Source organism: Ochotona princeps, chromosome 2 (assembly GCF_030435755.1).
Source record: "Ochotona princeps isolate mOchPri1 chromosome 2, mOchPri1.hap1, whole genome shotgun sequence".
Lineage (NCBI taxonomy): Eukaryota > Metazoa > Chordata > Mammalia > Lagomorpha > Ochotonidae > Ochotona > Ochotona princeps.
In genome coordinates, this window is record NC_080833.1 from 141,194,889 (window position 1) to 141,216,160 (window position 21,272).

Here is a 21,272-nt window from a genome sequence, read left to right on the forward strand (position 1 = left end):
ATGCTAATTGACAAGCACTGTGGATTATATAATGAAAGCAACTTCTTAAATACTCTCTGAACATTTCTGAAGGTATAGAGTCTGATGAGGGTCATTTGAATGCTGGGTACCTACTCCTGGTTGTGCACTCAGGTGAACTACTTTAAATGCTAACTGCTACCCCAGGGTGCCCATAAGGGTTAATCTGTGTTCACCCAGCACAGGGAAGCAGGTTAAAGGAAGGGAAGGTACCGCCACCAAGACCCACAGAGCAAGAGAAACTTGAGGCCTCCCCAGACGGTCTGAAAGGGACCGGACTAAAGCAGAGACCAGCGCTGGAGTTATTTTATGTAGAAGAGAGTCATTTCCCTTGAGTGTGCATCAAATAACCCAGTGGTTGTTGAAGCCTGTTGACTTGCCCTGTTCCTATCCTGGGAACTCATTCCCTAAATAACGAGAAATAAAAATGCCTATGGCAAGAATTTCAGTGCCTAACTCCATTTTGTCACTAATCCACCTTTCTTGATATCTGGAATGATTTAACACTTCACCAACAACCTTCTACACACTCATACCACATACACAGATACACACACACACACACACACACACACTCATATTCATACCACAGATACACTGCTGCATATTCATGTTCATCACTGTCGACAGAAATCATCAACAGTCTAGTTGGAAAGTCAGAGTTTATTCAGAAAGTCACACTGATGACTTAAAGTGGACACAACCGGTCAGTTGTCTGAGCTGGCTACTCTACCAGCCTGAGTTTGGTCATGCGTTTTATATCTGTCTTACACAATGCATGGAATCAGGTTGAACCAATGCAGACCTAAATGTAGCTATTAATCACACTGAAAGATCTAAGAACATCTGGTAATAGCTGACGGCCTTGATTCTTGATAAAGGGGGTATTTGCATTCTTACACTCATTCGTACTCCGGTGTGACCTACGTTCAAAGAGAAGCAAACAGTGAGCTCATGTATCACTCTTCCAATTGTGATCCCACGACATAAATCTCGCTGCTTCCTACGGAACAGTGCATGTGTCCTTGGTCACAGTTAGGAAGGAAAAGGCCCATTACCTGGGTAGCATCTTGGTAGCAGCAAGAACAGCCTTGGGGCCAACTTGGTCCTACACAATCACTATCGCACCTTAAACCCACACCTCCATACCCACCCCCCCACACACACACACACACATCTAAACACCTCTCTCACATAGCCTGCTTCCTCCCTTGCTAAATTAGATCTCAGCCACTTTATCCAAAAGGCCATTAATTTTCAAGCCAGCTTTCTTCCTCTCTAACCCAGTTTCTCCAGTAAGCACACAGGCAATTCCAAAAGGTTTTTTATTGCACACAATGATTCAAGCTCCTTTTTGAAACAAAAGTGGTAGAGATTGCCTTCAAGGCAACCTGTGGTTTCATTACTTCAGAAGGGACCCAATGAAGACTAACCCCATATGCCAAGTGGCTGCTATCTTGCTTTCTTGGCTAGCCTGTGAAGCAGTATCTTTTTTGTTTGTTTCTTGCTAGGAGTCCAACACATGACAGAAAAGAGAGTCTGGAACCTTAAGAGTCCAAATGCATTGTATGGGTGACCAGCACCTGCTTAAACAAAGGCAGAACATATACTTCACGTAGAATGACAGTGCCTTAACACATAGCCTCCATGCGTCACATACTCCTCTCCCCTTCACCCCCCTGCACCCCTCAGTCCTTGTTAGAAAGGCAAGGTGGTGACAGGGGTTCTGGCTGCAACCCATGACCCCTTTCCCAAAGGGGCACATTGCCATTTCTTAGAGACAGCGTTGGCCTAGATCCTGGCTCTCTCTCTCCATCTCATCCTGTCCCCACTAAAAGGGAAAAAAAAAAAAGCGATTGTTTCTCCTTTACATGTTAGCATGCCAGTAAATATTTAACAACCAGTCTTCTACTGAAAAGGGCTGTGTTGATTGCACTAGCCAATGTCTGTAAATGTTCTACTTGGATGACTACAAACATTGTGTGGTCAGTGAGTTGGCTAGAAGCAGTGAGCATAGTGGAACTCATCAGCTGAGAGCTTTCCTTATCCACTGCCACAAGTGAATATGTGCCTTGCTCTCTGATGGGTTCACAGCAGAAAGGCCAGTCTACTAGCATGGATGAGGCTTCGTTCTAACTGATCCAAAAGGAAGGTAATTTCTTCAAAACAGGTATGTCACTAAAAGGAGTCAGTACATTTCCAGGGGCTCGAAAGCAGTGCCAACCTAGGGAGGACAGGAGTCTTGCAATATTGGGAAAATACTCCAAGATGAGAATTCTGGAGGAGTTTAAGCTCTGCTCACCCAACTGTTGCTTTCTGACTGGAGGTGCCATTGTACTTAGGGTGCCTTATATAAGGACTGGTTTTCCTAATGGTATGAATATGTGGATGTGACCTGTCTTATCCACCTTGGGGAAACAGAATCTGGTAACAGGAGTTGGGCACATGGCAGCTAGGACAGAAGATAAGATTCCTTTAGGAAAGAACCATCAGACACAGCGTTTTTGCTAGACCAGCCAGTGTTCACCTTGCATCGTACTGAGTCCATGTCGTGTCTTTTCCAGTGATGGGACCCCAGGGAGCCAGAGTGTGGTGGAGAAGTTTGAGGTGACCTGGGAAACAGTTATGGTGAGCAGCCACGGGGCCTTGGTGGTCAAGTGTGATGGCCGAGGCAGTGGCTTCCAAGGAACTAAGCTCCTGCATGAAGTGAGGAGGCGGCTGGGCTCTCTGGAAGAGAAGGACCAAATGGAGGCTGTGAGGTGAGCACCATGCCTGGCTGGTGCCAGGAAGGCCAGAAAGGCTGAGAGAGGACGATTTCTTTCAGAGCATTGCACATGGGCACATCAGTCAAGCCACATTTTGCCAGCAATTTGCTCATACCTACAAAACTTAGTAGGAAGCTCCAAAGTTAACGTCAAGGAAAACTACTAGTTATACTACTTCTCCCATATCAGAAACAGCATCCTCAATTCTGAAGAGCAACCTGCTCTTGCTACATCAGTTCTTCACTTTCCTATCATTGAGTCAGTAAGACCAGTCACATATTACAGAGAAAAGAGCAAAACACCAAGGAACAGGCATTTAAAATTATGAATTGAATGTTATGCTGAAAAGAAAAGGGTGCCAGGAGACTGTGCCTGGCTACAACTGTCTTCCAGATTCACGGTAGGAATAGAGCTCTCACAGTCTAATGTCACAGAGGACTCAGAATAAAACGTGTTTTTGCCACTGAGAGGTGTTGCAAGAACTGTTGAACCAGTTCCACAGACTCTTGCACTTAGACTCCCAGGGAGGGCAGGGAAAAGCACCTGTGACAGAGACTCCTCTAATGATAATCATTATATTCACCACAAAGAGAGCTGTGTAATGGTAAGCCTGGGCTTGTGAGGCGGGGAGAAGACAGGTGCCAACTTAGCAGTGTCTAATGACAGAAAGACCCTGAGTGTGACATTTCTGCACTGGTTACACAATGTTCTTTTGCAAGTTTAAAATAGTTTGCTTTCTTAGCTTTTCAAAATATTTGCTCTTGCTTTTAAAAATATGGATGCAGCATGGTATATACTTGGTTGATGATTTCCATGAGTGAATGAATGGCTTCTTCTCACATTATTTTCTAAAAATAAAGTATTGACCTAGCCACCTATTCAAAAACAAGGCAGAGTCTAGATTATCCTAAAATCTGCCAAGATCAGCAAAATTATACTTCAACACAACAAATGGCTAAATACTAAAATGAAATAGACACGAGACAGCTGAATGGTACCTTATAGCCATTTTAAGGTATATAGCAGCCGGTCCTGAATATAAACTAAAATTGAAATGTCAATGAGCTAATCATAGGTTGTGGTTAGGACTTGCTTTTTTTTTTTAACATACTGGTTACTCAAAACCATGTCAATTCCATAATATTGCAAATTGCTGTTGATGTTATATTGGGACTCTTAATTGACTGTGATGATATTCTACCAGCTCTAACTTTGGACCAGAAATGGTCTCCCCAAGAAACTGTTCAACCCATCTGGACAATAAGTAGCTGGACTCCATGCTTGGTATATGTTTGCAAGGAAAGAATCTTGATTGAATTTGAACTGTAATACTGCATCAAGGTGGAGGAATCCACCAGGGTGGAGGGGAGGGGGAGGGGGGGGATTCCCAGAACCTATGAAACTGTCACATAATGCAAAATAATTAATAATAAAAAAAGGCAGAATCTGTTTTTAAAAAATACAATCAACAGTTATATTCGTCAACTTTTCATCATTCCATCAAACACTGGAAAGGCACTACCTAAGAAGCAAGGAGATTTGTCTCAGCTCATAGTCCATTAATGAGCTGAGGGTGAAGTCCAGTAATGGCAGAGTATTATGAAGGAATCATCACTTGGTGAGCCAGGGAACAGAAATCCAAGAACACACACATCATATGTCTGTGATTTTTCCTTGTTAAGTTCTCAGGATTTGACAATGGGTATTCTACCCTAATAACCCAGTTCAGTCTAACCACTCTCATAGCCTCACCTTCTCAGACACCATCACTGGATTAAGTTTCATTCTTAATCCATTAACATCAGACTCTAGGGACCAACTCCTGACTCATGGGACTTTAGAGAAAACCAGGCTATTATGTAAGCCATAGCAAATGTCAGTTCTGAAATCACTGAAACTCAAAGGAGCACTTTGACAACCACAAAGCCTATAGCCACTAGAAAACATACGGACTTTCTCAGCAAGTTGATCCCCAAAGCTTTCATGGGAACAGAAAACTTGGGCAAGCTCTCTGCAGGAGCTGGGTATTTTCACTAGTCAGGAATAGCCCAGTTTTCTCAAAACTTTAGATATTAAGAGAGCAGTCCATCATGCAACCTTCCTTTCCTTCTCCTCTCCTCTCCCTCCATCTACTCCTGGAGCTCCTGCTCTTCATTTCCATCGGCAGCTGACACGACACAATCATGTAAATGGGAGATTTAGTTACAGATGGAACTACACCAGTACTTGGGTCACAATTCATCAGAAGCAAAAAGCCCTACTTAGGAAGGTTTCTGGGAGGAGGTGGCCTACGGCAACCTTGAAAAGTGAATAGGCTTTTTTTCCATATAGAAAAGGGAGGTGCAAATTCTACACTGAGAAAGTATTGTGAACAAAAGCTTAGAATCATGCAAAGACCCAACTTATGCTGGGCACACAGACATGCACGGTGTGGTGGATCATATAGAGCCAGGTTGAACAGAGAGGTGAGGTAGAGTCTGCAGGGCAGGTAGACAGGGCAGAGGTGTGACAGGACCAGATGGTGAGATGCACCCCGCATCATCTTAGCGAGTTCCTGCTTGCTTTATACACAACTGAGGAACATGAGGCTTTATGGAGGAGATGACACGCACATCTTTGCTTCTCAGAATCAATTCTGAGAGCAGTGCAGCACATTTTACAGGTTGTAGTCCAAGCATAAAATGTGTAAGTGGGATCATTTGAGATTTTTCAGCATTTTACTTATTTTTATTAGAAAGTCAAATTTACGGCAAAAAAGATCTTCCTTCCACTGGTTCACTCCCCAGGTGTCCTAAATGGCTGGAGATGAGCCAATTCAAAACCAGGAGCTTCTTCTGGGTCTCACATGGGTGCAGGGTGCAAAGGCTTTAAATGCGAACTTCACTCACTTCGCCTGGTAGGGTCCCACACCTTCCTCATGTACTCCACTGAGCCCAGTGTCTGAGGCTGCAGGAGATGAGGCCTGAAAGTCTAAGGGACACACTTGAACATCACAAAGCTCTTCCATAATAAAACAAAAGAACCCAACACAAGGGCTGTTTATCCTAAGAATGGGAGTTTCTGAAAATCAAGGCCTGTAAATTATTCAGTATTGAGTCCCAAAACTTAGCACAAGGCCTTATAACAAATCACAGGTTCTCACTAAATGGATGACATGGGTGAAAGAAGGGGAGGGGGAAGAGGCAGGAGAAATAAGAGGAATAAACAGCCCGGATGCCTCATTCTCAACTAGTATTCTAAAATATAAGTGAAGCTGAAACCACATCATAAAGGAAATGTGTAAATCATCAATTTTCCAGGACTAATCTGCAGAAGCCCATTATATTAAAACAGACCTATTGAAGATGCCAAAGTCATCTGAAGTTCCATGACTTGTGAAAGTCATGGAAATGCCTGACTTGTGGAAACTAATACCATAAGCAGCCTTTCCCTCAACTCCTATCCATTTCCTCCAGCATTAACTAACAACAAAAGGCACCTGCCATTCTAACCATGAAGGCTGCCCATGTCTGCAGCCTGGGGAGGGGAGGTCCTTGCTGAGATGGATGGAGTGCGATGAAGCATCCAGGTGGCCCAATACCCCCAGCTTTATAGCCTACCAGTTGAGAAGGGCAGTTAGAAGTTCTTTAGTTACCCTATCCAGCTGGCAGATTATAGCAAATGGGGTCAAGAAAATAATCAACACAAAATAGAAATGGAAGTTTGAGGGAGTTGGGAGAGGATGGGCAAGAGATTCTGACAATGGTACATACGTGGAAATAAACATAATTTAGATATCCAGAAAACAGCCAGCTACCGTGAGGTGAGTGTGCCAGCAGGTGGTAGGATGGCTACCACTAAGATAAAGCCTAGAAACACCCCCCCCCCAAAAAATGCAGTTGTTGTGGTGACACAAGGGACCAGAGTGGATAGGAATGGATCAGGGACCCAGGCAGTGTCAGGCTGGAGAACTGGAACAGTTACCTCCAAGCCAGGATCTCAGCAGCAAGCTCAAGGAAAGAGTGATCCTGCAGCCAAAGAGGTCCAAAAAAGGGGCCTACGCCCCAGAAATCGAAGACAAAGGGCCCCACGCGTGGAATGGGAGTTCAGCAGCTTGCTCCTAAGCCCTATACTACAGACCCACAGCTCCAACTCTGAGGGCCATCCCAGGGCATGGAGTGGCTGAGCATCTCCTGGGTCCAAGTGAGGAACAAGCAGCAATGGAGATGGCAGGGAGCTCCTGGGGGCTGGGTTTCCCAGAATGATCTTTGCTGCCTTCAACCAATTTGTTCCTCTGTCAGTAAGCTGTATAACTAAAGGATAACAACAAACAGAGTTCCAAAATTCAGGGGGAGTTTCATGCTTAAAATGATTGGAAAGAACAGCAGCAAGCCATTGGAGAAAAAAATACAACCACAACACACTGACCCCCTCTTCCTGTTGCTTAACTTTGCAGGACCATGCTGAAAGAACAGTACGTTGATAAAACACGTGTTGCCGTATTTGGGAAGGTGAGTTTGGGTTTTGTCTAAACAGCCCTCTGTTCAAGAGTGGGGCACTCACTGCGGCATCACCTGGTCTCATGCTGATGTGTTGAAGATGCCCTTGACCTAGCAGTGTGCAAGGAACTATTTCCTTAAGAGCAAGAGATTGGATGCTTACGATTCTGTCACTATAAGCTTCCATTTGATCATCTCATGTGCCATGTTTCCTTTTACATAATCTGGAAAGAAATGAAGATATTTTAGGTTTTGATTTATGTATCTATAAGCTGGCCATAGTCTTAGGATGGCACCCCAGAAAGGAAGGCAAGCATGTTATCTATGTTACGTGACAGGCTTTTTAGCAGGAATGGAGGATATTGGGGGTTTCATGTACTGTACTGTCAAATCAGAGAAACATCCATCTGGGGTCCATGTCAGAAGCTACGGCCATGGTTCAAAGATGTGTGTTTGGCAATTAGGTCCCTAAAAAAAACCACCTCCTATTGTGCTGGCATATGGCCTCTGCTTCTCCTAAGACAGCTTAGTCCTATACCCTCTTAGTCTCTAAAAGACAAGAACACAGTTGGGTCCACATAGCTCCATCTTCTTTCTCAGAGAATAGTGCATGACCTCCCTAAGTGGTTCTCCATGCCACAGCAGGTAAAGACTTGAGGAGGCAATCATTGGAGCAGCTCTCACTTTATCATCTCCAAACCTCCAACTCCAGTTTTCAATGAGAGCAGTGTGCTTTGAGACCAGGTCCTGCCCATGGGTTGATCCCAGAAACAGGCATGCTGGAGTCATCCCATGCCCACCTATGGGAAGCGAGGCAGTCAACTGCCTCTCTAATTGGTCCAGAGACAGATCAGAACCAATTAGAAACAGAATTTTGAATATTAGAATCATCACTGGTTTCCTCCCCACCCTCACCTTACTATGCTATTTCCAACAGACATGTGGCTCAGAAGCAGGACTGGGCCTGGTTCATTTTATCCATTTTTAATTTGCCCTAAAGTACATATGTGTCATTCCTGGGAAGTTGGCCTCCCTCCCTACGTTTTAAAAATAGTGACACCCTCCTGGGACCTTTAGTAATTCACTTCTGAATCTAGCAGATGCAGGAGTTTGCTAGTAGCCAGCTTTCTCAGTTGTTGGCTTAATAGCACAGACAACCAAGTGTGCTGTGTGAGAAGGGAGCCCAATGCACCCCTCAGATTCAAATCATGCACCTCTGATGCCAGAATCAGGGCCAAGGAATGTGTTTGCCACCCTTATTGGCTTTCTTTCCTATTCTACCTAAATGGGTTTCCATGCCGCTTTCAACAAGACGTGTGTATTTTGTGTGTATGTGTTTCAAGATTTATTCTATTAACTGGAAAGTCATAGGGCCCAGTGCAATGGCTAAGTGACCAAATCCTCACCTTGCAAGCACCGGGACCCCATATGGGTGCTGGTTTGTGTCCAGACTGCTCCACTTTCAATGCAACTTCCCTGATGGTGGTCTGTGAAAGCAGCAGGGGATAGCTCAAGTTCTTGGACTTCTGCACCTGCATGGGAGACCCAGAAGAAGCTCATGGCTCCTGGCTTCAGAATAGCTTAGCTCCGCTGCTGCATCTACTTGGGGAGTAAACCAATGGAAGGAAGATCTCTCTGTCTCTCCCCCTCTCTGTAAATCTCTTTCCAATAATAAATGAATAAATCTTTTTTAAAAAGTCATAGTTGGAGAAGGAAACACATGGAAATGTTCCATCCACTGGTTTATTCCCCATACGGTCACAACCATTTGGGCTGAGCTAGATGATGCCAGGAGACAGGAACTTCATCAAGATGTTCCATGTGAGTGCAGGAGCCCAAACACATGGACCATCTTCTGCTGCCTCGCTCTGTTCTTCCTCTGGGGATCTTTTCCAGGATTACGGTGGGTACCTGAGCACTTACATCCTCCCAGCAAAGAGTGAAAATCAAGGTCAGACCTTCACCTGTGGCTCTGCTGTCTCTCCAATAACAGACTTCAAACTCTACGGTAAGTGACCTCAATCAGACCAAGAGCGTGGCCTCACCACCTTAAAGTCTCCCTAGCACAGACTCTCCCAGTTCCTAATAAATCACTCAGAGTTTGTATGGATGGTGGGTTAAATCTCCTAAGAAGAGCCTAGGGGAGGAGTTAGTCCCAAGTCATCTGTTTAGCACAAAAGTGATCAATCCATGAACAGCCTGTGAATATCATTCCCAAAATATGAGACCAGGAGTTAAAAAAGAACTCATCACTCAGTTTGCAGTGGTGAGAATCAGAAAGACTTCAATCAATGGTAAAGGGAAAACATTTGCTATGTCGCCTGCCAGACTGCCTTTCCTCTTTGCTCCCAGAATCTGGACAAGGGCCCTGCACGGAGTTCTGCAGCTGGGGTGTTTGCAAGGCAGGTATTATGTGAAACTAGTTGGGGCAGTCCAGAGAAACACTACTAACCCCTTAGAGTCTACATAGCTCAGCTCCATCCTGCTTCCTGCCTGGCCAGCACCTGTCCTTGGAGAGGAAGGTTTATTTTATGATGGTCTCGAGCCAGAGTTGGGGGTCAGATTGTCAGGATGATTTACTGTGAGGTTAGAGATGAGACCCCCTGGGCATGGAGCCAGCTCTCTTTCCAGGGAGATAGGACTTCATTGTCCAGTGGCTCAAACTCCCTGGATTTTCCCTCTTTCTGTTTATTAACCCCTTTTCTCTGATTATGAATGTCATCATGACACTAACTTTTTAATGTGCTGAGAGTTCTTGCTTATGGTTCTGGAAATTTGGATTCAGATCCGGGCAATCAGGCTCTTAGCCCTGCACTGCCTTGTGCTAGGCAGAGCTGATTCGCAAGGTTGTAAAATCAAGCAATGGGGCCTTGTGTGGCTGGTCTGCTATGGCCCATCCAACTGCCAACATTAATAGCACATTTTAATTTAGTGTTAATCTTCGACTCCTGTAGCTGCTCCCTGCCATGGTGCCACCTTGCCAGCTGAGCCCTGTACCCATCTCAGTACCTGTGGATCACATGGCACAATGCAGGAGCCACTTTGAGTTTAGAAGTTGAGTCGCATGTCAGATGTGCCCAGTTCTGCCAATGCAGTCTTATTAGAAGGTGGTCAACTTCGAAATACACAAAAACTCTCCTACTTCAAAATTTTAATGTATTCAAGAGTCATTTTCCCAGGGCAATCCTTGGGGCATAGCTCAGACTTTTCCAGTTCAGTGAGACTTTCCTACATTTTTCATCATACTCTTGCCAATGTGCCTGATTCAAATGCATGCAAATGCTGCCACCTATGTCTGGATTGCTTCAGAGCCCAAGATAGCAAGTCCTCCCCCTGTCTCTCCAAGTCATTCAAGAGTCTCCCAAGCCTGTGCAATGCTCCCTCTACCTGCCTTGCCAAACAGAGCAGCCCTGTTTCTATCTTCCTTTGTCAACTGGCAGCAACCAGGTCTGTGAGCAGAACCTAGACCTGCATTCAAGGTTTCAACTGGGCAGGCATATGACTCAACTTTTAAAATATCTGTGTGTTATTTGAAAAGCAGAGTTGCAGAGAAATCGGGAGAGACAGCACACTTGCAGCTGCTCATTCTTTCTCCATATGGCCACATTGGCCAGGGCTGGGCCAACCCGAATCCAGGAGATTCCTTCAGATCTCCCACATGGACGGCAGGGGCCCAAGCATCCAGGCCATTTTCCCCTACTTTCTCAGGCCATTAGCAAGGAGCTGGATCAGAAATAAAACAGCTAGAACTCAAACTTGTGCCCGTATGGGATGGCTGATGGCAGCTTACCCACTACACAACAACACCAGTTCCCGATTAAAATTTATGAAGAATAAACAGGCCCTGATGGAAACATGAACCCTTGCTACTCCTATATCATGAGTAAAGGGTTATACTGTTTATTTAGGATTCAGATTAATTATATTGTCCTTGCTTTGGATGTTTTTTTTTAATACTCAACCACCAAAACTGACACATTTAAATGTTACAGCTGCACTATCCAATTGCTTCTGTGAGGACCCAAGGGACAGATGTTTTCAAATATTTATTTAGGGCCAAGTGTGGTAGCCTCCCCTTGCATGTGCCAGGATCCCATAGGGGCCCCAGTCCATGTCCTGGGTGCTCCACTTCCCATCCAACTCCCTGCTTGTAGCCTAGAAAAGCAAGCAGTCAAGGATGACCCAAAGCATTGGAACCCTGCACCCACATGGGAGATCTAGAGGAAGCTCCTGGCTCCTGGCTTCTGATTCGCTCAGCTCAGGCCATTGTGGCCACTTGGAGAGTGAACCAACAGATGGAAGATCTTTCTCTCTGACTCTCATCTCTGTAAATCCTCCTTTCCAAGAAAAATAAATAAATCTTTAAAATATATACATATATATTTATTTGAAGTGCAGAGTTATGGGGCCAGTAGGATGGCTCAACTGGCTAATCTAAGTGCAGAAGCCAGCATCCCATGTGGGTACTAGTTCATGTACACTTCCGATCCAGCTCCCTACTTGTGGCCCGGGAAAACAGTGGAGGATGGCCGAAGTCCTTGGGAGCCTGCACGCATGTGGGAGACTGGAAGAGGCACTAAAAGTGACAGCTTAACCCACTGTGCTGCAACCTCCGTTTGCAAAAACCAACCTTTGTGGGCCTGGCTCAGTAGCCTAGTGGTTAAAGTCCTCACCATGCATGTGCTGGGATCCCATGTGGATGCCAGTTTGTGTCCTAGCTGCTCCACTTCCCTTCCATCTCCCTGCTTGTGGCCTGGGAAAAGCAGTCGAGGACGGCCTAAAGCCTTGGGAACCTTCACCCACAAGGGAGACCCAGAAGAGTGAACCAGCAGATGGAGGATCTTTCTCTCTTTCTCTCTGTGGATCTGGCTTTCCACTGAAAATAAATAAATCTTGAAAAAGCATTTGCCAGTCTGCTGGAAGTGGACCCACTGCTTAGGCCCTCAGCCCAGGCCAGGGCACTCCCAGCGTCTGGGTCCTTCAGATGAGACATAACCCCCCCCCCCCTCTGCTTCTGTACAGCCTCTGCGTTTTCTGAACGATATTTGGGCCTCCATGGACTTGACAACAGAGCATATGAGGTATGTTTGGACAAAGTCGCCACTTGCGAAAACTGCAAGTTTCAAGACACCAGCCTTCGCATTCCCGTCTCCTAGCCCTGCACCTTGGCCTGCCTGTAACTTGCTCCATCATTCTGTGGCCTGGCAGTTCTTCCTCTCCACAGTGAAAGTCAGGCCAGGAATCCTCCAGACCCACCACTGGGAATGTGACCTCTATTGGTTCATTCTGTTTCCTTACTAGGGCTCCAGAGTCGCAGGGGAGTATTGAGAAAGTATTTGATGGGGGCAATCTCACAGGACCACAGAGCGATCAGTGTTCCTGACTCCCCAAGTACCCAGGGCTGGTTCCACTTTGGGAAAGTCAACTGCTGACTGTGCTGCAGCCAGCTCCTCTGATCCAGTTGGCTCTGTTGTCATCTGCCAAGTGCAGACAGAGAGCCCAGAGATCTGTGCCATCTTGAGGCTTGCGCATGGGTAACAGAACTGACTTAGCTCCGGATATCATCACCCCAGCAGCCCAGAGGGAAAAACAGACCCTCTAAAGCTGCCTGTCACTAGTGATAACACCTTTCCCTCTCTCTCTTCTCCTCCAACCCTCGTCTCTTACACAAAACGGCTGAGCGTAAGGGAAAGCAGAGACAGCTGAGGTTTGCTGTGTGTTTTACTGAAGTATAAAGTCTCCCACTTCTCCCAGGACTTCCCACAAGCCTCAATCCCCTTCCCCCTTGATTTTCCCATCAGAAACCCTCCCCACCTGCACTGCAGCCCACTCACCATCTCCCCTTGTCTCTACAGATGACCAAGGTGGCACACCGAGTGTCGGCACTGGAGGGCCAGCAGTTTCTGCTCATTCATGCTACTGCTGATGGTGAGGACCAAGCGCGTTCCCCCCTGTGTGTCTGTGGAAAGCATGCCCCTTGGTGGTGCTGTGGGTTTTGATCAGCACTGTCCTGTTTTCTTTTCCAGAAAAAATCCATTTCCAGCACACAGCAGAACTCATCACACAGCTAATTAAGGCAAAGGCTAATTACAGCTTACAGGTACTGTCTGCACATCTACCTGCCTGATTTTACACTCAGAGCAAGATGTTCCCTTCCATGGAGAAAAAAAAAAATCGGATAATGTTCAAAACATTGCACCTCAGCCAGTTGTTGGGAGTGCACATCAGGTCTGAAAAATTAACACATTTACTTCTGCTTCTAATTAGTGATAGCTCAGTTCTAGAGGGTTTTAACCACAGCCTACCTCAACCACCACTTCATCCCACCTCAGGCAGTGGGCAAGGCCAGGCTTGGGATTGTGAATTCTGGAGTGGTGGTGTGGGGTATTGCCGCAGGGTTGGAGCAAGTGGTATTAACAGGTCCTGAGTTTTCTCTCCTGGCCAACACTGTGCTAAGTTCAGTGCTGGGCACATGTCCCACACCATCTACGGCTTAGCCTGTAGTAACAGAACCCTACTCTTCCCAGAAACCTGTCTTCAGAAGCATCAGCTACAGATATAGCAACAACAACCCTAAGCCATTTCTAGTGGTGTACATAGCTGCTTCTAGAAGCTTCTTTCATTTTCTTTTTGGTTCAGGGTTCCTTGTTCAAACACCTGTGACCTGATGGTTTTTGGGTTTTTTTTGTTTGGTTGGTTGGTTGGTTGGTTGGTTTTTTGAGGTTCAGAGATGAATGTAAGGGTGCTTTGGCCAGATATACCTTCAGCCTCCATCATTCGCTATCCCACACTCTTGTTCTGAACTTTCTCTATAATAGAAAATATGCTAGGCCATGAAACAAATTCCAAGAAATAAAAAAAAATAATTGAAATTGTACTATGTGTCTTTTCTAACCACAATGAAATGAAGTTGGAAATTAGCAACATAAGAAACTCTAGGAAAGCATGCGAATTCATGGACATTAAACCATATGTTTCTGAATTAAAAGTGGATCATAGAAGAAATCAAAGGGGAACTCAGGGCCCAGTCTTGTATATCATGTTAAACTGTCTCCTATGATGCCAGCATCTCACATGAGCATCAGCTCATGTCCTAACTACTTGTCTGACCCAGCTGCCTACCAAGGACCTGGGAAAAGCAGCAGAACATGAGCCAAGTGTTTGTACCCCTGCCCCTCACGTGGGACACCTGAATGAAGTTCTTGACTCCAGCTTGGCTGACCACTGGTGGTTGCCGGCATCAAGAGAGTGACCCAGTGGATAGAAAAATGATCTCTTTCAAAATAAAATAAAAATAAAAAGTTCCTAGGAACTAATGAAGGTGGCAACATAGTTTATCAAACTTAGGGATACCAAAAAAGTATTGTTAAGAAGAGAGTTTAGAGTAAGAAATGCCTACATAAAGAAATTGGGAAATGTTCTCACTCAGCATCTCAAGAACCTGGAAAAACCAAAAACAAACCAAACCTAAAGTTAGTAGCAAGATAGAAATAGTAAAAATTAGAGAATAAACAAAATTTAAAAATTTTTAAAGTTAACTGGCTTCTTGAAAACATAAAAGAACTGGTTTTTTTAAAACATATAAAACAATTAAATTGATAAACTGTTGGCCCAATTAACCAAAAAAAGCAGAAGTTCCAAATTAATAATAAAATCACAGACAAAAAAATAGATGTTACAAAAAATAAAAATAGTAAGATTTACTATAAACAGTTATTTTCATAAACTTGATGAATCTAGAAAAAGAGACTTATATATAATTAACAAAATTGATGTACAAAGACCTAGAAAACCTAAATAGGCCAAATATCAAGACGGAAGTTAAATCGGTAATAAAGATTCCCCCAGAAAGCAAAACTCAGAACAGGATAGGATGGCTTTACTATTAAATACTACTAAAATTTTAAAGAATTAATCTTGATTCTTCTTATACTGTTCTAAACAGTTGAAAAGGAGGGAATGTTCCGAAACTTCTTCTATGAGGCCAATAGAACTTTAATTCAGAAACCAGAGAAAGATTCAATAACAAAAGAGAACATTCAGATCCCTAAGGAGCCCAGCATTCTCCATATTTCCTAATGCTATCGAGACTTGCCTGTGGCCTTAGTAGGCCTGGACCATGCGCAGCTTGTGAAGTGAGGGGTTCTCCGTTTATTGAGCTGGTTTTCATGGATTCCCCACTGCGTATGGCAGGGGCAAGGAGCCAGGAAAGAACAGAGGAAATACTGACTGATGTCCCTGATGTGTTGTTTCATTGCTTTACACAGCAGGGAGGGGACCCAGGCAAAGGTTTCAGGAGGAAAGTACTCTGGGTGGGACTGATGTGATTAGGAAATTCATTTTATCAGGCCTGCACAATTCTGGGTGTCACTAAGCTCTTTATCTCATGTTTCATTGAAAGGGTAGACCATGAGTGAGTAACTTCTCCATGTCTCTCTTGCAGATATACCCAGATGAAAGCCATTACTTTCATAGCACATTCCTCAAGCAGCATCTATACCGGTCCATTATCAACTTCTTTGTGGAATGCTTCAGGATTCAGGACAAGCTACCCACTGTCACAACAAAAGAAGATGAAGAGGAGGACTAATCGCAAGTCAGCTGGAAGCACAGATGTGGTTCTTTCTACAACTATATGCAACTGAGGAATGTCCCCGCCCCTGTCTCTTCCCTTCAAGGGTGGGGTGGGGGCAGAGGTGTTCATGTTCCATAGCATGCGTGTCTCAGATAAGGAAGGCAGCTTTGCTTGGGAAACAAGCTCCTTCCCAGGTGGAGATGCGCCATGGTTCGTGATGGCCTCCACACTGCCTGGAACATTCCAAATCAGAAGCATTGCCTCCTCCTGGCCCTACTGCAGCTGGCACATCCCATAGCCCCTTCCCCAAGGAACAAAGAAAGGACAGATGGTAGCGAGGGCCCACTTGGGGCCCACACGGAACCGGCCCTTAAATTCAAGCTATCAAACAGTAGCATTAAGACCCACCCTCTACATTAGAGTACTGTGTTCACGTCTTCAGCATTACATCCTGTCTGATAGAACTGTGCCAAGGAAACAATCATAGCACAATTAACAGTGTGTGTCCCTATACTGGCTCGTTCCTTTCTATAATTAGGAGATTTGACCTTGTAAGGGGCTACCCCAAGAAGACAGACCCTTTTCTGTACAAAGTATTATCATAACAACACTAACAATTAACCTTATAAATTTGTTCTTATTTCTGTTTGTTTTTTTTTTTTTTAACTTGACATTCCATTGTCTCTGGTCATGGGGTTTGGGATTTGTGTGTGTGTGTGTGTGTGGTTTGTTTGTTTGCAGGTTGGTGGGTTTTGTTTTGATTTGGTTTGCTTTCTTTTCTTCAATGAATGTGTAGACTTCACACCTGTTTGGATAAAGGAATAGATCAGAAGTAACTATTGTTTCCCCAAGGTTGCCTTCAGGCTTTGTGGAGACATTACAAACACTTAAGGAGGAAACACTCAATAGGATTCAGTAAAGGAAAACACATAATCAGAGCTCTTTACCACTGAGCTACATGGGGACTTGGCTGTGTATTCCCCTGGTCTACTTACGCGTAATCTTTAGTCTTTTCAGATGACACTTTTTTTTTAAAGCGTGGATTCCACCCCGGCCCCTCCAGGTCTGCTGTGTATGCTCAGGTCACTGGTGTCCTGAAGGAAAGTAAGGGACCATGTCTGTCTCCAGTTCTGGGGATGGCTTATTTACCCTCCTGCCACTAGCAACAAGATTGATGTTCTTCCGCACTAGCTTTGTGAGTTAACACGCTGACCAAATGTACAGCCGGTGTTCCCAGTGTATATTTCATTTTGTTGTATATAAAGAAAGGAATGTGTGTCCAGCATTTGTGCAGTTGCCTGCCACCTCCCACAGCACTAACCTTGTGTTGAGCTTGCATGCGGACACTCTTTGGCTGATCTGGACTCTCTAGAAGTGCTAGTTTGAAAATATATCAATTACTGTCATTTCCTTTTGAGCTTGTTGACAACCTGAATGTTCAGTACTGGTTTCTCCAGCTCCTGTCCTGCCGGGAGTGTCCCTCACATCCTGTCTGAGGAGGAAATGTGTCCATGTTGCTTTTTTGGTGTTTTGGGGGGGTTTTGGTTTCATCCATTTGAGCTTTGAATGTCAGTTGTACTAGGGTTGGTTGGAAGATCTCCATTCTAGGACTTTAAAGGGGATGCCTCACTATTTGCAAAAAGAATCAACGCACTGACAAGCACGACCGACCTGAATGCTACCTGATCATGCTTTTGCTGTTTCAACGGGCTTGACTAACTACAAAGCCAACTAGTTCTGAAAGGGGAAGCCAGCTCTGGGCACAAGATCTGGTCAAAGGGAAGTGGGATGTGGCATGGTAGCATTTGTTCATCCATGGAATAAAACATTATTTTACCACTTGGATTGCTCTTTTCTTGCTTCTCCACCATCTAGTTTGCCTTGGGAAGTGTACAGGTTTCCCTCTTGAAATGCTTCTTGTACCTCACCAAGGCAGAAGCATTGTACCGTAAGAGCCTACGGTAGGTTAAAAGGAAAAAAATGCATCCAGCAGCAATGTCAGTAATTAAAAATGATAGAACCAACCAAATACATTCGAGTTCCAAATCAGAGAAAACACAACTGAGTTGTGTCTTGAACATTTTAGGGAGGAGACAGAGATGTTCCCTAAAACTGATGATAAATCAATTCTCAGTTCAGGCCATAGCATTGTCCACTATAATACTTTGGAAGCACAGCCTTATCAGTTAGTAATGCATCTATTCATTTTGTTTTAAGTCTGCTGTAAACACAGCCCAGCCTGAAAGCAAAAGGATTGACGAAACAAATGCTGCCAAATCACTGAGCAGCCGCTGACGTGGAGACCCCAGCCAAATTAGACGACTCTGGTCACTCCTCATGATCAAGACTGAAAAGCAAAATTCCATCTGTAAACAAGAAGCAGCAAATACCACAGAAATTTAATCCCAATATTGTCACCATGAGCTACCAAGGCCTTATCCAAGGAAGCTAGTTGCTCAACCCACCTTACCATTACTGAATCCAGTCCTCCTGGGCAGGGTTTGATTTGTGGACAGGATTTGATGGTTTACACAAGAACACAAATACTTCTGAAAACACTAGGTGTAAGTTGACACAATGGTCAGCAAATACGCAGAGAAGGAGCCTGATCACAATGATAACAAACATGAGGGACACACAGTGCCCTGTGGTAGGACATCTAGGATGGCCTAGGAAACGCACCTGTGTGACCTCGTCAGCACCCTGCAGCTGCAGCTATGGGACCTCCCCTGGCTTGCAATCTCCCCAGATGTTCCCTGTGTGTTCAGCACAGACATGACTGGCACAATGACATGTTTCCTTAATTTCAGTGTTAATCTAAAATGCTTTGAAATCTCAACCAGGAGGCAGTAGAACCCATGAGGCTCCTTTGAGTTCCACAGCATCCAGTTTAATGGTCCCAGCCCCTGATGGATCTTCCCAGGACATGAGTACCCACATATGCTGGGGTTCCTCTATCTCCCCAGAACAGAAAACACACCCCTTCTTCTGCCTAGCAGTCCCAAAAACACTGATTGTATTAAGGAGCAGATTGCCTGCAGGAAGCTTCCATTAAAAACTCCATTTAGAGTGAACCTAGGGATTTCCTCACGTACTTGGTCCTAGGTGAGGTGAGGAGAGCAGAAGGGAGAGCCCCGGATCAGCATGCAGGTCTGCTGTGCTGGTGGACCAGGCATGGAAACTTCAGTGGGCCTGGATATTGGGTGTTTGAAGGGGTAAGGCACAAGGCCAGCACATGTGCCAGGAACTTGGGACCCTGGTGGGTGGCAGAGCACTGGACCAGCACATCATCCACTGGGTTTGCAAAGGCTGGGCTGGAGAACCCATGCACTCTTGGGAACAAGGATTAGGAGTTGACTAAGGAACGAGGTGATACAGGGTCGGGAGGACTGTCCTGGGAGTATCTCTCAGGTTAAGAATGACTCCCGAGGGACTCCCAAATGACAAGGTCCCTGTACTTGCAGGTAAGTGAAGGGACTGAGACCTGGTGATTTGGAGGAGAGAGACCGGAACACCTTTATCGGTCAGACCAATGCCCCAGCTCACATGGGAGACCTGAGCTGGGCTTGTTACCATGGAACACTGCTGACCAACACATGCCAGCTCACATGCAAACTATGGCTGGGAACCTGTCTGGCAAGGCTACATCTCAGTACCTGAGAGTGTCAGATCAGGGGATGGGTCACATTAGGCTGGACCATGACACCAACCAGCACACAAATAGAACCAGGTCCAGGGGTGGATTCTGTGGGGGATATGTGGGTCCAACCCTATGGAATTACAAGTCCTGCTGGTTAACAGTTAACACTGTTAACAGTTGGGATGGTGATGGGCTGAGCTAGGCATGACCATGGAACTCACCGACACTCACAGGTACTGGGGCTTGGAACAAGTGCGGCAGGTCCAGGCTGCAGCATCATATGAGCATCCTAAAATGGGGTGTGGGGCAGGCTGGGCTGCAACATCTACCAGCTCATACAAAGACCAAGATGGATGGGACAGGTCATGTAAGGTAAAGGCCTAGCACCCACTGGCAAGTGTGAGATCTGGGTCTGGAAGTTGACTGAAAGGGGGAACTTGGGAAACTCACCTAGTGGGTCATAGCTGCCATTGGTGATCATGTGGTCCAGGCCTTGGTCTTGGGTAGGCTGGGGCAGAGTAGATCCATCCATTTGCAAGTGTGTTGGTTGGTTTTGGAAGGGGGTAGACTGGGCAGGGCCATGTAAACCTTAGCTCATTGGCAAGTACAGAAACCAGGATGGAGTGCAGGTAGTGCCTGGCTAGGCTATCACATCTACTGGTGTGAGCCAGGAAGGGGAGCAAACTGAGCAGGACCAGGTTGCAGCACCCAACAATGAGAGTTGAAACTGGGGGCTGACCAGGTCAGGCCAGGCTACAGCATCCAAAGGCAAAGGCTAAGACAGGTGAGGGGCTATGCCAAGCTGGGTCAGAGCAACCACTGCCATGCTGGGAACAGACCTAGTTGGTGAACTAAAGGGATGCCCTGGCTGGGTTATGGGTCCCACTGGTAAGCGCAGGGGCCAGAGTGGGGGGCTGCAATCTAGTCTGGACATGGCTGAAGTGTCCCTTGGCCCAAGTGTGGACTGGATCTGGGGTGCACCAGACTGTGCTACATTCTGGCACCAACTGGTGCTCATGAGAACCAGGGTGGATGTAGGACAGACTGGGTCAGACTCTGCCTTGCTGAGCCAGATGTGAGCTGTGTAAGGATGTGGACCAGGCTTGGCTGGGCTGAAACATCCAACAGTAAGAATCGGAATGGGTAAAGGCCAGTTATAAAAGGCCACTGTTCCTGCTAGGACACGAGATAGACTAAGAAGGGCTGGCCCGTGGACCACTGGTGTACACAAGATCTGGCATTAGGAGAAGTTATGATGGAGAAGTTTGGGGAACTCATCTGTTGGGACACAGTCCCTGCAGGTAAGCACAAGAACCAAGACAGAGAGCAGCCCAGACCAGGCCAGGTTACAGTCCCCACCAGCATACTTTTGCTCAGGTCTGGGATGAACCAGGCTGGACCAGTTCATATCACCCGCTAGAAAATCCTAGGACCAGAATGGTATGTGGGTCATACCAGGTCGGGCCATATACCAGCCAGTTCACATTAGGGCTGGAACTGGGGGGCTGGCTGGCTGGCTAGGCTATAAACCCCACCAGTATGAGCTGGAACTGGGGGTAGACCGGGCCGGGCCAGCCCAGGCCAGGTTACAGTGCCCACTGACAAATGCCAAGGTGAGGTGGGCCATTCCAGACTGGGCCACAGCATCAAACCAGCACATATGAGACCTAGGGGAGAGGGGTGAACCCACTAGTGGGGTTGCGGGGGTCTCCTCTGCTAGACCACTACTCCCACTGGTGAGCATGAGAGCTGGGATTGGGAGCAGACCAGGCCAGGCAGGGCTACAACTATTGGCC

At 45.9% G+C, this 21,272-nt stretch overlaps 1 protein-coding gene across 2 annotated transcripts in view; it reads left to right on the plus strand.

Annotated features, from left to right (window-relative positions):
- Positions 1-16,539, plus strand: part of DPP6 (dipeptidyl peptidase like 6) — a 797,513-nt gene extending 780,974 nt beyond the window's left edge. For both annotated transcript variants that reach the window (XM_058660636.1, XM_058660637.1), the window contains 7 exons: positions 2,583-2,777; positions 7,219-7,273; positions 9,158-9,269; positions 12,284-12,342; positions 13,117-13,189; positions 13,288-13,361; positions 15,705-16,539. In XM_058660636.1, the coding sequence (XP_058516619.1) occupies positions 2,583-2,777; positions 7,219-7,273; positions 9,158-9,269; positions 12,284-12,342; positions 13,117-13,189; positions 13,288-13,361; positions 15,705-15,851 (715 nt within the window). In that variant the 3' untranslated portion in view covers positions 15,852-16,539. The remainder of the gene's footprint in view (positions 1-2,582; positions 2,778-7,218; positions 7,274-9,157; positions 9,270-12,283; positions 12,343-13,116; positions 13,190-13,287; positions 13,362-15,704) is intronic.
- The last annotated feature ends 4,733 nt before the right edge of the window (positions 16,540-21,272 follow it).